This window comes from Notolabrus celidotus, chromosome 18 (genome assembly GCF_009762535.1).
Source record: "Notolabrus celidotus isolate fNotCel1 chromosome 18, fNotCel1.pri, whole genome shotgun sequence".
Lineage (NCBI taxonomy): Eukaryota > Metazoa > Chordata > Actinopteri > Labriformes > Labridae > Notolabrus > Notolabrus celidotus.
In genome coordinates, this window is record NC_048289.1 from 16,411,090 (window position 1) to 16,425,812 (window position 14,723).

Genomic DNA, 14,723 nt, shown 5'->3' on the forward strand with positions numbered 1-14,723 from the left:
AATCCAATGTCAGCTGCTGCCTTACCACACTCCAGTTCAGGAGCCTCGTCGCTGTTGTCCCAGCAGTCATTGTTACCATCACACACCATTGACTGAGGGATGCAGTTTCCATTGGTACAAGTGAACTGGCTGGGACTGCATGTTTTGACTTGATCCTCTGTACAGGAACAAAAAATAGAAACACTCAGAAATCACTCACTCTTTAAAAAAACACATATAAACAGGTCCTTGTTGGACTAAGATTGTATAAGCAAAGTGTGATAGGCTCAGTTAGATACTCCTGATGTTTTCATGTTTACACAAATGGGGTACAAAGAGACAACCCAAAAACACAATGCCTCCCTCCATAGCTGTCACTGGATAGTATGCATTTATAACATGGGCTTCCAAAACTATTCAAACAGTGGTATTTCTTAGAGTTGCAGTCATCACCTTTAGCTGATACAAAAGATACAAACGTAATAACCAGCAGCTTCAAAGCCAAAGTTTGATCTCCACCTATCTCAGGCTGTCTTGGGTAATCAAGACAAGAAGAGCTTTCTGAATATAAGTTTCACCTAACTCAATCTAAAATGCAGACACGTCTAATGTTCAGTACTCACCACAGGAAGAAGGCTCGTCCGTGCGATCACCACAGTCCTGAATGCCGTCACACACCCAAGACTCAGGGATACACTTCCCACTATCACAGCGGAACTGATCGGGAGAACAGGTACGGCCCGCTGTAGCACAGAAATGCAATCCTATGTGAGCTGATTCATCCATACGTATATCGATGTGGAGATCTACAGGATGAACTTGGCAGGCAAAAGATAAACTGAACAGGTGACACAGCTTCACCTTCAACTCTTTTTCACTCAGCAGCAACACAAACACCTAATTCTCAAACTAACCACAGAAGAGAGGATTCTCATCGCTGTTGTCCCCACAGTTGTTGTAGCCATCGCAGAGGCTTTCAGGATAGATGCAGATGTTGGTATTTTCACACTTGACCTGGCCACCAGGACATATCCGGTCAGCTGGAGACCGAAAATATAAAAACAGAGCACAGAATCAGAAACAAGTGCCTCATTATTGAAAAAGAAAAAAAGAACAACAGTAGGATCTACTTAGAGCAACTAAAGAAGTTGAAACAATGATGGTCATCAGTCAGCGCGTCAGTACTGTGATGAACTCACGACAGTTGATTTCATCAGAGGTGGCATTGTCGCGGCAGTCGTTGAAACCGTCGCAGACAAAGCCGGCGTTGATGCAGCGTCCGTTTCCGCAGGTGAACTCTGTTGCAGGGTTACACGTAGGGAAGGGGCAGCCCCGCTCGTCGCTGTTGTCACCGCAGTCGTTCGTGTAGTCGCAGGTAAAGCCAAGCGGGACGCAGCGACCGTTGTCACAGGTGAAGTCAATGGCGGCACAAGTGTGGAAGGCTGGGAGGAGGAAACAACATAAGGTTGTTGATATGAAACCCTATTTAAAGATTCTCCACAGAAACAGAGGATTGATTCTCCAGGGTGTTGATTGATTATTGGAAATGTTCTGTTTTCCATTTGTAGTACATTTACTGTTTGAGTGTTATTGACCAATCAGACCTCAGCAGTCATTGGTGCATGCAGCTGATCATCTGTTCTAGAAAAACATTTTAACTTAAACAACAAAACAGCTTGATGTCATGCCGTGAAAGCCAATTAGTGTTCAGACTTCTTGACCTTCTACATTAATCTGACCTCCAGTTAGCAAACAAGCACTTTAAAAATGCATTGCACATACAAGGAAGCCTTAGCAAGAAGTCAATGATTGATAACGACTGGCTACGCTGGTAAGACAGAGAAGATGGGCACTATTTCTAAAGGTCGGATTGTAGCTGATGGGTTCTGAGATTGCCTCCATGATATGAATGTTTTACACTTATTGTTTGTTCTTTTAAAAATAAAATCTTTTTTCAAGATTTTTTATTGATTTTTCAAATTTTTAACAAAAGAAACAAAACATTCAGATGAAAAAAATAAAACATATAATAAATAAATATTCCACCATCCAAGCTGGGGTATCTTCAAAAACAGATAAGATAATTATAAGTAATATTTACAATAGTTATTATATCAGTAACAGAATAATAATAGTAACTAAGAATGTATATGACAGCAATATCAGCAATAGCCAAAAAAAAAAAACATAACCAAAAAAAAATCTAAGTCCTACGCGTCAGAGGGTGAAACATGCTGACTTTGTTTTTTATTGTGTCTATAAACTGACAACTGTCTACAGTTTAAAGATGAAACTTCATCTCTCACCGCACACTCTCTCCAGCTCATCTGAGTTGTCATGGCAGTCGTTGTAGCCGTCGCACTTCCAGCGCGCTGAGATACAGTTACCGTTGAGACAGGTGAACTGCTCAGGTTCGCAGCGTTTTCCCTTGTCTTGGATGCAGTCTTTGCCATTGTTAGCCAGGTACCAGCTCCCCTGATGAGGGCACTGACACTCAGGACCTGACGGACCTGCAGGAGGGATTATGGGAGGTGAAGAGCTCTGTTTAATTAGTAGTGCTGTGTGTCTTTTGAACTTTCTCTACTTGCTCTGAAGTCTGAGAGAGAAAGTTCTAGATACTGAAACACTTACCCCTCCTGTGCCAGGAGATGTTTTTGTAATATTTTGTTGCATTAATAATTTATAACGGCACCAAGGAGCCTCAGACACAACTCCAAGCAGCAAAAAGGTTTACTTTAACCAAAAAGTGCAAGGAAGAGTGTGCTCTTACCGGGAACACAGATATGACTACACCCTCCGTTAAACTGCTGACAGGAGCTGGAGCAGCTCTCTTGCTTAGAAGCGGCATAAACATGGATGTCATTCGGTCGGTACTGCAGGTCTTGAGCCAACACTGTGAAGCTGGAGCCATCATCCTTCCCAGCTCTGAAGACGCCTCTCTCAGTCCAGTCAGTCCAGAAGATGTCTTGCTGGAAGACAGTCATGGCATACGGGTACGGGACACCTTGCACGATTACTTGCCTGTTTGCACCTGTCAGAGTGGACCGCTCGATTTTATCTCTGCAGAAAACAAGGGCAGAGGAGAGCAGAAATTAATACATGTGAGGGGAATGGGATCTGTATGCAGTACAGAAATAATAAACAACTTATCATACAATGAGGAGTCAGCCCAGTAGAGCATCCTTTCCTCAAAATCCAGAGACAGGCCATTGGGCATTGAGAGGCTGGTGTTGATGATGGCGGTTCGGAAATTTCCACCCAGTGTTGCTCTCTCGATCTTTGCAGGAGAGCCCCAATCAGTCCAGTACAGGTAACTGGAAAAAGAGAGCCGCGTGAGAAGGTAATGATCCCACCACAGCAAATATAATTTCCAAATAAAACAGTGCAGTAATGGTCTGTTGCTTTTACCCATAGCAGGGGTCAACTATGATGCCTCGGGGACGGTTTGCTGTGGCAACGATAGAGCGGTTCTGCCCGTTCACTCCAATGGCCTGGACATTGCGCTTATAGTAGTCAGTAAAGTAGAGACGCTTGTTGATCCAGTCATACGCCAATCCTTCTGGGTCATCCAAATCTGTGAGCAGTAACACAGAAGACAGGATTACAGTTGAAGAAAAACAGAAACAAAGATACGATCAGGATTCAACCTTGATGAGAGGAGAGTGACAACAGGAAGAGAGAATGCCAAAAAGACAAAAAAATAAAGATGTCATTCTCACTTGCAGCAACTATGACAGGCGGAGTGGTGATGGATGTCATTGTGACGTAGCCAATTCTGCTCCGACCAATCCCCATGTACTGGGCGTAGAAAATCCGCCTCTCCTTGTAGTCATAATCCAGGGCCATCACGCTGTAGCCAAGGTTCACCGTTGGATATGGAGTGCTGTGATCTGTGGGGTCTAACCTCATGCTGTTTAGCGTGTAGTCTGTAGTGAATACCAGATACTCATCCTGGCCGTAACCACATGTAACTCCGTTACTCAGGAGAGATCCATGAGCGCAGCCACATTTTGGTTGCTCCTGGCCGGTGATGGCAAAGCAGAACTGCTGACAGCGTCCGTTGTCTTCCTGACATGGGTTAAAGCCCACCAGGTTGGCGGATGTAGGCTGAACATGGGCATCAAAGACTGTGACGTCCAACAGCCCGTCAATATTGTCCCGAATTACCTGGAACAAATGGAAAAAAAATACATGTTATTTGGAGGTATGGGCAAAGCACATGCACACACCTGTTCTTGACCTTATTTGTTCAGTTGGTAATTATTCACAAAATCATTCTCTGGAGACAGGAAAGAATAATGTTGCTTCTGCATAGCTGTTATAGGTGTTAGCAGCTACTACGTCCAGTGGATCTGGGATTGTAAGCTCAAATGTACCCAAAACAAAGTCTGCAACACAAACTTTTGTTTGTTCTCTATAACAAGCAAACTTGTATTGTTTCTGTTTTATTAAATGGAGCGCCGCCTGCAAGCTAGTTCAGGCAGACAACTCGAGCCGCGCTCATCATACTGACACGTCACCACCTCTCCATCAGCTGATCTCAACATCCTCATTCGGCGGTCTATTTAAACGGCAAGTCTCCCTGTCTCTGCCTCTGCTTGCAGTGCTCCTGCTGTTCTGCTCAGTGCTGTGTGAAGTTTGTCCCCACCTCCTCCCCGGCTTCCACCTGCGGGCTCCGAGGGGGTTAGTCCTATCTCATTGCTCCTAATGTCTGCATTTAAATAATCTACGAGGAGTAATGAAGTTCGGAGCCCACACGCCAAACACAATACTGTATGCTGCAATAAACTTATTAAGTAAACGTGAGTTGTCTGACTGAAATGTCATAAATGGGAAAAAAATAATACTTTTTTCTTATTTATATTCATTGAGTCTGGTTCTGCCTGAGGTTTCTGCCTGTTAAAAGGAAGTTTTTCCTTGCTACTGTAACTAGCTAAATACTGCGATGTGCAATGCTCATGATGGATTAAGGTGAGTCTCACCCTGTCTTGGTGTTGGGGCTCTGTTCATAATTTGACATAGAGTGGTCTAGACCTCCTATGTTGGTAAAAGTGTCTTGAGATAACGTTTGTTGTGAGTTGGCACGAAACAAATAAAGGTTGATTGATTGATTGATTGATTGATTGATTGATTGATTGATTGATTGATTGTTTTAATGGTCCAGAGTCTCTAGATTTGTAGTTAACTGTCAGTCTACTAAAAAGAAAAATAAGCCATCCAACCCAGCCTTCTTCAAGGTAATTCTCATCTTTGTAAAATCTGATATTTCTCATTATGAAGTAGCACTGAACCTGTTACACTGTATTAATACTAAGTGCCATTCACTGCCCTTCAGCAATCTGTTTTTCTTTTTCCATTCCAAAATGAAGGCTTTACTTTTAGTCTAGACTCTACACAAAGAAAGATTACTTTCTGACTGAAACTGATTTTAAATGCGTCATCATCCAAGGTCAAATTAGATAATGAGGATCAGAGCTAAACCAATTACCTGATTTCTTGTTTTTGGGAGACTTCTTGCTTGAGCTGCATTATTTTGGTTTCAGCTTCACACGTGATAGTTTTGTGCTTTTCTGTGTTTCATACTCTCTATTCTAAAAGGTGATCTGAAAGCAATGCTGCTGTTATATACAGTATAAACAGTAACTGTAACATTTTTTTGCTGCAGCTGTTAATACAAGTGTTGATCTATTATGACAAAATACATCTGACCAAATAAAATGTGTATATTCAAACGTATAAAGCCCCGTTTCCACCAAGCGGTTCAGTTTGGTTTGTCTCGGTACGGCACACATTTTGTGGCGTTTCCATCGACTAAAACCAGGACAAGTCCCCAAATTGCCGAGCCGTACCATCCCACTTTTTGGTACCCTTCTGTTGGGGTGCCTGACATACCGATCCAACCCCAGAAGGTGGAGCTAGAAACACTGCAGTCCATTGATTGGTCGAAAGAATTGTCACTTCCCGTGTGACAGCGGTAATAAAGAACACATTAGCCCGCCATGTTTAAATCTCCAGTGGACTTCTGGAAGATAACTTTTTTTGTTTGGAAAATGGCGTCGTTACAGATCCGACTCGTACCAAACTGTACTGATCCATACCAGACCACTTGGTGGAAACGAGCCATAAGCAACAAGAAATTTGGACCAAAATCGCAGGGTCTGTAAAAGACAATCAAACAACGATACCACACGAGAGTCGAACTGTGAATATTACACTTACCTCTGGCTGGTCTGAATTGTTAGGGTCCTTGCTTGCCTGGAAGAGCTTCCCAAGCTTTTGATCCACCCACAGCATGTATCTTCCAAATATGGCCATGCCTGTAGGCGATGGATAGCGGCTCCCATATCTGATAATTTGCCTCTGGGTGCCATCTGGGGCCATTCTGGATATCATATCAAGCACATCATCTGTCCAGTAGAGGAAATCGTTGGTGTAATCGATGGTGAGGCCACGAGGTGACGCTAGGCTCTCCGATGCCAGCACAGTACGGTTTGTGCCGTCGAGCAGGGCTCGCTCAATCTTCGGAGTTTGGCCTCCGTCAGTCCAGAAGAGGTAGCGAAGCTTAGGGCTGACGGCCAGGTCACGGGGCTGGTCCTCAATGGACTTGAGCAGAATCATTCTGTAGGTGGTGTTGATGGCAAGCACCTCAAGGAAGGTCTCGGTCTCAAAGGCATTAGTGAAGTATAAGTTACCTTATGAGAGAACAGAGAGATAGGAAAGATAAGAATGAAGATCAATAATGCTTGACAGGGTCCTAGTAACGATCATACTCCTGGAGAGTCCCTGTAAAGTAAATGTATTGTTGAGTAGATTTATACCTGCAATCCAGTCTACAGCAAAACCCTGAATGCCTCTTCTTCCAACGCCTGAGTTGATAACACGGCTGTAGGATCCTCCATCTGTTTTGGCCCTAAAGATGCCTTTGTATGAAGTGGAGGTGTAGTTGTCAGACCAGTAAATAAAGCCAGATTGGATGTGGAGGTCCAGCTTGCCTTTAGAAGTGGCAGCTACGAGACAAAACACATTTGTGGAAACCAATCAATGAGAATTTCAAGTTAAGCGTTTAAAAAGCAGCTGTACAAAATTCATTATCAAAACCCAGATCAATAGAAAGCCCACATACATCCACCGACAGGCACCATAGCCTCAGAGTGGTCCGAGCTGTTTATGTGGAAGCCACGGATGTACGTGGGGGTGGAGATGATTGCGAAGGATTCAAACTGTTCACAGCGGGTGCCGTCTTCAGAGGGATGAAAGCCTGTGGTGCAGGCACAGGTCTTTTGATTGTTGGGTTTGGGTAGACAGAGGTGGGGACAGCCCCCGTTGTTGGAGCTGCAGGCGTTGGTGGTGCCTGCTGAGTCTGAAAAGGGAGAGAGAGAAAAAGAGTTGTGGAGGTGTGCATTACTGGATTATATCAGTCACTATCACTGTAATCTAACTGGACTACTGAAGAGGCATTTTTCATAATCTTGTCTGAGCGTTTTCAAGAGAATCTACTGCAAGGGATTTAGGTAAAAAGAGCAAAAACGGCTATGAACAGCTTGACTGCTCTTTAAGCAAAAGAGTTTAACCATGTGTCTATTTACGTTACTCACACATTAATTGGGACTCTAGAAGACATCAACACAACAACAGGGAGAATCAATGACTGGTTGACTTGAAAATAAATGGAAAGCTTGTAGTTTCAATTAATCAATCTTTATTTGTGATGCGCCTAATCACAGCAAATGTTATCCCAAGACGCTTTACAAACAGCAGATTTAGACGGTACTCTATGTTATAGAGTTTGACGTATCATTCTAAAATAACTCTCAATTTATTTTCTGTTTTAAGCTGAAGAATCTTGAAGTGAACAGGACAGAAAGCATTTTTTCTAGTATAGCTAAGATTACATCATTGCCATTGATCTAACCCCTCATTCATTCCTGATGCTGTGCTGTAGAGATTGATTACTCTAGGGGTTCCCAAAGTGTGGGTCAGGACCCCCTGGGGGGTCAAGAAACACAAATGGGGGGTCGTGAGATGTCTGCCAGAATTATTTTTTTTAAGTTATCAAAAAAGATGTATTTATTTCTTTTTATTTACCTTGTTTTCTTATATTGATCGTCCTTATTGTTTGTACTGTTTATTATTATTATTATTATTGTTATTATTATTATTATTATTATTATTATTATTTATTTATTTATTTATTTTTTTCATCTCTTTGTTGGTTTTGTATTACTTATGTATAGTTAGTTAACTTGTGGTGAACAAAGAAATACAGAAATAATACAATAAAAAAAGCTGAATGACAAAAATGATCTAAAAGTGGTCAATTTTACCCATTATATTGAAAAATATCTACAAAAATTGAAGCTAAACTTGAAATAAAACCTTGAAAATAGAAAATGTAGTGAGTTTTCTGCCTTTCTTTGTTGCAAGATGACTCCTAAGTTTAGAGTTAGTGAACAGCTAATTATCAAAAGCATCAGTAGCAGTGAATAATTCACAACAGCACAGGAAACACAGCCACATGCTCGTATAGGTAGGGTCATTTTCTGCAGACCAGCTAAATGAAGCCACATTAAACCACTTTGAGGGACAGTGGGGGTCGCGAGTTGAAAAGTTTGGGAACCCCTGCTCTAGAGCACACAACATGGCACCAGGGCTGTAACGAGTAATGTTAAACCGGTATGTTTGGTCACTTTTTGTAACCTTTTTGTAAGTCATAAATCAGAATTTACAAGGTTTGGTTGTTAATATGTTGCATGTATTACCTCATCACTCTGCACTGTCTTGAACAAAGACAGGCAGTAACACAAAAGGGACTTGTACTTCAATCATTTGCTTCCACATCTTTACGACAGTGAAAGTCACAACATACATACATACTCTGCAAACAGTGTGGTGTGAATATCACCATTATGAACAGATGTTATTCATTGAGTATTCAAAGTCTTCTACCACATTGTTATAACCTTTTATCATAACTGATGATGTGTAGTCCTAACATTCTTCAACAAAGTTGCAGGTGATTCATCTATTTTTGCAAAATAGAAACATAGCAATGCAGACTGATTGTAGAGAGCCTTTCAACACAAAAGCTACACTGAGTTATATAACACAAGTGGTGCTCCATCCTGCTGTGTGCTGTCCTTGAGAGGGAAACAAAAACCCCACTTCACTCACAGGCAGTAATTACCTGCTGCATAATGAACTGGTCTGCATGAAAACAAAAAAGCTCAAGGACAAGAATCTCAGAGACACATCAAAAAAGAAAACAGAGAATCCACATACTGTCTCTGGCATGCACTTTCAGAGCACGCAGGCCAGACATGCTGCTCCTCATCACCACCATATTGGCACCGTTCGTCTTATCCACCCTCTCAATGACCTCATAGTCCGCGTCGGTGTAGTAAAGGTAGTTCTGGTGGATTGTCAGGCCCCATGGTTGCGACAGGCTACTCACCACTGTCACCCTGCTCACCCCGTCCATGGTGCCACTTTCAATCTGGGCCAACAAAAGAAGAGAGCGAGAGGAAAAGGTTACTGAAAGAAGTTAAATCAGGACCAAGAGATGTTTACTTGTTGTAAACTTGAAAGTTTAATTGTGTTTTCTGCACTCTACATACCATCCCTCTGTCAGCCACAACCCAGTATAATTTACTGGCAGAAATGTCAGCTGTGATGTATCCTACGTTGGCTAGGTTGCTTATGTAGAGGTTTCTAAGGTTTCCTCCGTCCATGTCAGCGCTGCTAATCTTTGGAGGAACTCCACTGTCTGACCCCCTGTCTGTCCAAAATAGTTTCCTGAAAAAGGAAAGAGTGTCATCATGCTTGTTTGCTTCAAGGGAGATCATTTTTACACTTCATACAAAAGTGCTGAAGTACATGATTACTCCTTCCTCATACTACCCACTAGAAGTAGAGCAGAAATGACTCTGTAATTTTGCACTTTTCAGTGAAGAGATTATGCTTTACCCTCGGGCTGGATCCACAGTTATTCCAAATGGATCTCCTACCCCCTCTGGTTTACCGTTTGAGGCGATGAGCGTCTTTCTATATTTCTGGTTTCCATCCACACGGATAACCTAAGTCAAGTGTGAAGAGTGGTTTATATACATGTAGAGCAAAAACATAAAATCGCAACACAAAAATCCACCAGGTAGGTTAAGATGAAACACATGCATGATCCAATATAATTTACACATTAAATAACGATCGAATTATTAGATTAGATTAGATATAAAAGAAATCTATAAGGCACCTGTTATTAAAATAATCTTGGTTAAATAAGTTTTGATGGAAAATATATGGTTAATATGGCATCAATTTATCCTCCTCTAAATAATTCATGGCTTATTGAAGTTTTACATGCTCAAGTCATGTTGTCGAGGCTAATTTCAGGCTAATTTAAATGAACAATTGCTTACCTCTATGCTTTGAGCAATGCGATTGTTGTAATACATTATTCGGCTTATCCAATCAAAAGCGAGACCAGATGGTGCGCCCATAAAAGCAGCCGGAGCAAACTCAGACCTGTTGGCACCGCTGGTACTCACTTGCCAGATAGAACCCTGATGTGAGAGTAGAATCGGAGACAATGCTTCAAAAAACAGGAAACGGATACCAAGAATACCTCAAAGAAATGACTGAATGACAGCTTTATTAAGCTTTTTTTCTGAGAATCCTTTTTCCTTCTCTTTACTGGGATACTCTTCAGGGAAATATTGCCCTTCTGGTTATTTAATTCATCACATAATATAGAAAAATATCTCTTAGTTCAATTGAAAAACTCCACTCACTGTGCTCTGCACCCAATATACAAGCTGCGCCTGGTCATCGAATTCAATGTCCCGCCCCTGGCTGATGCCGGACACAGGGGCCATTTTGTTGTTGGAAGGATCAGCAGGGTCCAGAGGAATACCAAAAATCACTGAATCTCTCACCACCATCAAGAAAGGAGACTCATCTAGAATGAAAGAACACAGGGTTGCTGAACTGTAGGAGAGAATCACACTCAATCAAGATGCAACCAAGAATCACTTTAAAAATTACCCAGGAACTGAGAATCAATATTAATCATGTGGTTTGTGGGAACAAGTTTGTAAAAAAATAACACCAACCTTTGATACAGGTGCGTCTGTCAGCATCCAGCTTCCAGCCAGACTGACAGTGGCAGGTGTAGTACCGAGGCCTTAGGCCCGCCAGCAGGCACAGCTGAGTACAAAAGTGGTCTCCACATGGGTTGATTGCTGAATTCAAAACAAAAGCATCAGCAATCAGAAAATGAATCAGACTGTACATACATGCCTCTGTTTGTAGACAAACTGTTCCAAAATACTACACAATGTGTGATGACAATGATTTTACCTGCTGGCTGTTTGATAGGATGGTCCATCACAATGCCCATAGGCTGGTACACACTGCTCATCAGAGTGGTGATGTTGCCTCCGTGGAACTTGTTGGTTTTCATCACTTTGCTGGTATAGCGCTCTGACCAGTAGATGCTGTCCTCGAAGATGGTCATACCATGTGGGTGCTGGAGAACCTGGAATATGAGGTGCGCATGCAGGTGAATGATATTTTTCCACCTTTATTTATCCAATAAAATGTTCCATCTTAAAGCTTCTGGGAACCCAAATCAACAAAAAAGTTCAACCTATGATATTTCAGACCATATGTAAATACTAAAAACTATGTAAAAATATTAGAACTCAACTTCAATCCATTTTTAAAAATGTTCAATTACATTTTCTAACACTTTTTCACACTGGGTTTTAAGGGGGCTGGTTTAACCTTATTTTTATTACGTAATAAATGTCCGCTGTGCTCGTGTGTCTCTGTCTGCACATCCACAGGTGAAGATGATAGCTTGTTCTCATTCTTTTATTTCCCTAACTGCAGTGGATTTGGTGAAATTTTGAGTCGCGGCCGAGTGGCTAAAGCAGTCTCACACACATGCTTGGCTCATTTCCCCAGGACCGGTTCACTAACTTTCCCCAAACAGTTCAGAGTTTAGCTAAACAGCTACTTTTGACACGGAGCCCAGCTCCTCTGCGTGCACATACTACACTTCAGCCTCCACTGCTCCGGGCGTCCCATGGTCCTAATGCCCTGGAGACAACGAAGTGATAAAACTAATAAATGATATAAGTCCTGATTCTGAAGTATTTTGTAACTCAGCACTCAGAGACCATTTGAAATGAATAATTTTCAGATTCTAGAGTTTTTTATGTCTTTCTATTCAGAGTCAGGCAGCTCAAACATGCAGGCTGTGAACTCTCTTGACTTGTCAATCAAAGAGTTAGCTAGCTGACATGCCCACAGTCATGAGAAATACTCTGAACTGAAAAAATAAGCTGCTTTTGAATTGAGTTTTTTCATAGCTCTGGATGATTCCTTTCCCTCTGATTTTTGTTGAAGCTTCATTACACATTTAATTTTGATATTCTATGTGAATTTTAAATATTTTCTATATATTTTAAATATAGTTCAGATGTGCCTGATTGATGCTGAGATGTCTAATTGTGAGCTCTCCTACATCTCTCCATGAAACATTTCTGAACGATGTTAACTTATGTGTCCATTTTTCCCTGATTACTGACCAACCTAGATTTTTAAATCAGCTCATTATTTGATTTGATATGTCACCTCCGGTAAAATAGCCCCCCCCCCCACAACAACAGAATCAAACCAGACGTACCATGTCACTTGCCATGACCTGATAGCGGTTGTTTCCATCATAGTCACAGTAGTCTATGTATTTGAGGTAGGCATCAGCAAAGTAGACCCTGCGTGTGGTGTAGTCCAAAGCCAAACCGTTGGGCCAGTAAAGCTTTGTGCTGACGATGACTCGTCTTGCGTTGCCGTCCATGTCGGAACGCTCAATCCGAGGGTTCTGACCCCAGTCTGACCAGAACATTAAGTAAGTGCTGGAAGGAATGACAGTATAAAGTGAGGACAGCTGATCACATGAAATAATATAGACTAGAATAAGCCCTTTTCAGTTTCTTATCTTACTAGTTGCGAGGGTCTAACACTAGTCCGCGGGGGCTTGTGACGTTCTTGGAGAGGAGGACTTTCCGAAAGCGTCCGTCTAGAGTGGAGACCTCGATGTTCTCCATGACTGAGTCGGTCCAATAAAGGTTCCGTCCTACCCAGTCCACAGCTATACTCTCTGGTACCATCAGACCTGAGGAGAACACCTGGAACAACAAGAATAGATTTAACTAACACCATGTCCCAACAGCATGCAACAGCATCATTGTAATCATCTTTATTTCTTGTTTCTTTGGTGTTCTCATCCCTGTCACTAATGTGGACATGGACAAGGAGAGTTTGATTCATGAAGTTCAGATGAAGCATGACTAGTATGATACTTTCTCATTTTACAAAAGCTTAAATGTAGCTCTAGCGAAAGTTCAGACAGGAAGACTATAAAAGCAATCAAAGCAGTTGTTTAACTCTCCTCTCCCTTGTTCAATAGCTCACCCGCTCCAGCTGCATGCTCCGGAGCTGTCATTGGTTAATCAGCGGCGGCTGTCATCCAATAGCTCAGTGGCACGCCCTTATCGTCAGCCTATCAACGTTCTGCTGTCTTTTTAAATGTGTCTCTCTCTCCTGCTAGTTCCTTCTTGCATTGATGGTGCACACCCCTCCACCTCCCCATCTCCACCTGGTCTCTGCAAGTCTTCAATTCCTAGGATTCATCATCCACCACCACCAGTGTCTGGACTCTAGGGGGATTTCTTCTGCTGCCAATTTCACACATGCTACGCTCACAAAATGATCCCCATAGAGCCCTTACGCCAAAAATTTCTGTCAAGTTTCATTATTCATTCAGTTGTAATAAATAACATTTAATATTCAAATTGTGTCTCTCCTGATTGAAATAAAGTGGCAGCTGGCTGGAGGGAGACCGCCAGGGTGTTAGGAAATTCCAGTAAGAACATATTTCAGTTTCACTCAACAAAGGTTGTTAGTTTGTTTACAAAGTGGAGATAGTGATGCATTTCCATCCTGCTACTTTGTTCATGAAGTTTAAAACATGGAATGACAGATAGTACTCTTTCATCTAGGGCGTCTCCAGCTGGTCTCTAACAGTGTTTGAAATCTCTAGCTTTAATACGCCATTATTGTTCTCTTACTTGTCGTTTGTCGGTGCCATTCTGGAAAGAGCTCCATATCTTCTTCTGTGAGGCATCAGCCCAGTAGATTCTGGAGGTTACACGATCAAAGTCCACAGTTACGATGCTTGAACCGCTGATCACCGGACGCAGCTGGGGTGGTTTCATGTTGATTTTGTTGGCGATGATCTGGCTACGCTTGGCAACCAGAAGTACCGCTGCTAGTTGGTCTACAGGCAGAAAAAACATCTTGACATATACATGTACATACTATGCACAAATGTAACCTTGGTGATAACAAATGTGAAACAGTTTAGTGGCAGCTTTATTTTGACACATGGTGGTTGTTGCTCACCTGTAGCTTTGCAGGTGCGACCGTCAGGCTCCAGGAGGTAACCATGTGAGCAGTAACACCGGAAAGTTCCTCTCTCGTTGAAGCATTCCTGGCTGCAGAAACCTGGGATCAGACACTCATTGATGTCGTCGCAGGTCTTAGAGTCGTTGAGGAGCTGATATCCTGACGGACAGGTGCACTGAGCCCCAAATGGTCCTTGGACGCAGCCGTCACTGCAGCCGCCGTTGTTCAGCACGCAGTCATCTTGATCTTTAAGAAATGTGATGACAGTGAGTTAA

General features: G+C 42.3%; 1 protein-coding gene across 1 annotated transcript in view; it reads right to left on the reverse strand.

Annotated features, from left to right (window-relative positions):
* The window catches only part of lrp2b (low density lipoprotein receptor-related protein 2b), a 52,449-nt gene that overhangs the window by 20,653 nt on the left and 17,073 nt on the right, over window positions 1-14,723 (reverse strand). The window contains exons 26-48 of the mRNA XM_034708664.1: window positions 14,446-14,694; window positions 14,112-14,320; window positions 12,985-13,169; window positions 12,668-12,896; window positions 11,335-11,512; window positions 11,088-11,216; window positions 10,767-10,933; window positions 10,395-10,538; window positions 9,943-10,052; window positions 9,594-9,771; window positions 9,259-9,472; window positions 7,103-7,339; window positions 6,798-6,986; window positions 6,199-6,671; window positions 3,699-4,146; window positions 3,388-3,553; window positions 3,135-3,293; window positions 2,750-3,039; window positions 2,286-2,489; window positions 1,179-1,421; window positions 894-1,019; window positions 603-722; window positions 26-157 (exon numbers count right to left, since the gene is read on the reverse strand). Of these exons, the coding sequence (XP_034564555.1) occupies window positions 26-157; window positions 603-722; window positions 894-1,019; window positions 1,179-1,421; window positions 2,286-2,489; window positions 2,750-3,039; window positions 3,135-3,293; window positions 3,388-3,553; window positions 3,699-4,146; window positions 6,199-6,671; window positions 6,798-6,986; window positions 7,103-7,339; window positions 9,259-9,472; window positions 9,594-9,771; window positions 9,943-10,052; window positions 10,395-10,538; window positions 10,767-10,933; window positions 11,088-11,216; window positions 11,335-11,512; window positions 12,668-12,896; window positions 12,985-13,169; window positions 14,112-14,320; window positions 14,446-14,694 (4,779 nt within the window). The remainder of the gene's footprint in view (window positions 1-25; window positions 158-602; window positions 723-893; window positions 1,020-1,178; window positions 1,422-2,285; window positions 2,490-2,749; window positions 3,040-3,134; window positions 3,294-3,387; window positions 3,554-3,698; window positions 4,147-6,198; window positions 6,672-6,797; window positions 6,987-7,102; window positions 7,340-9,258; window positions 9,473-9,593; window positions 9,772-9,942; window positions 10,053-10,394; window positions 10,539-10,766; window positions 10,934-11,087; window positions 11,217-11,334; window positions 11,513-12,667; window positions 12,897-12,984; window positions 13,170-14,111; window positions 14,321-14,445; window positions 14,695-14,723) is intronic.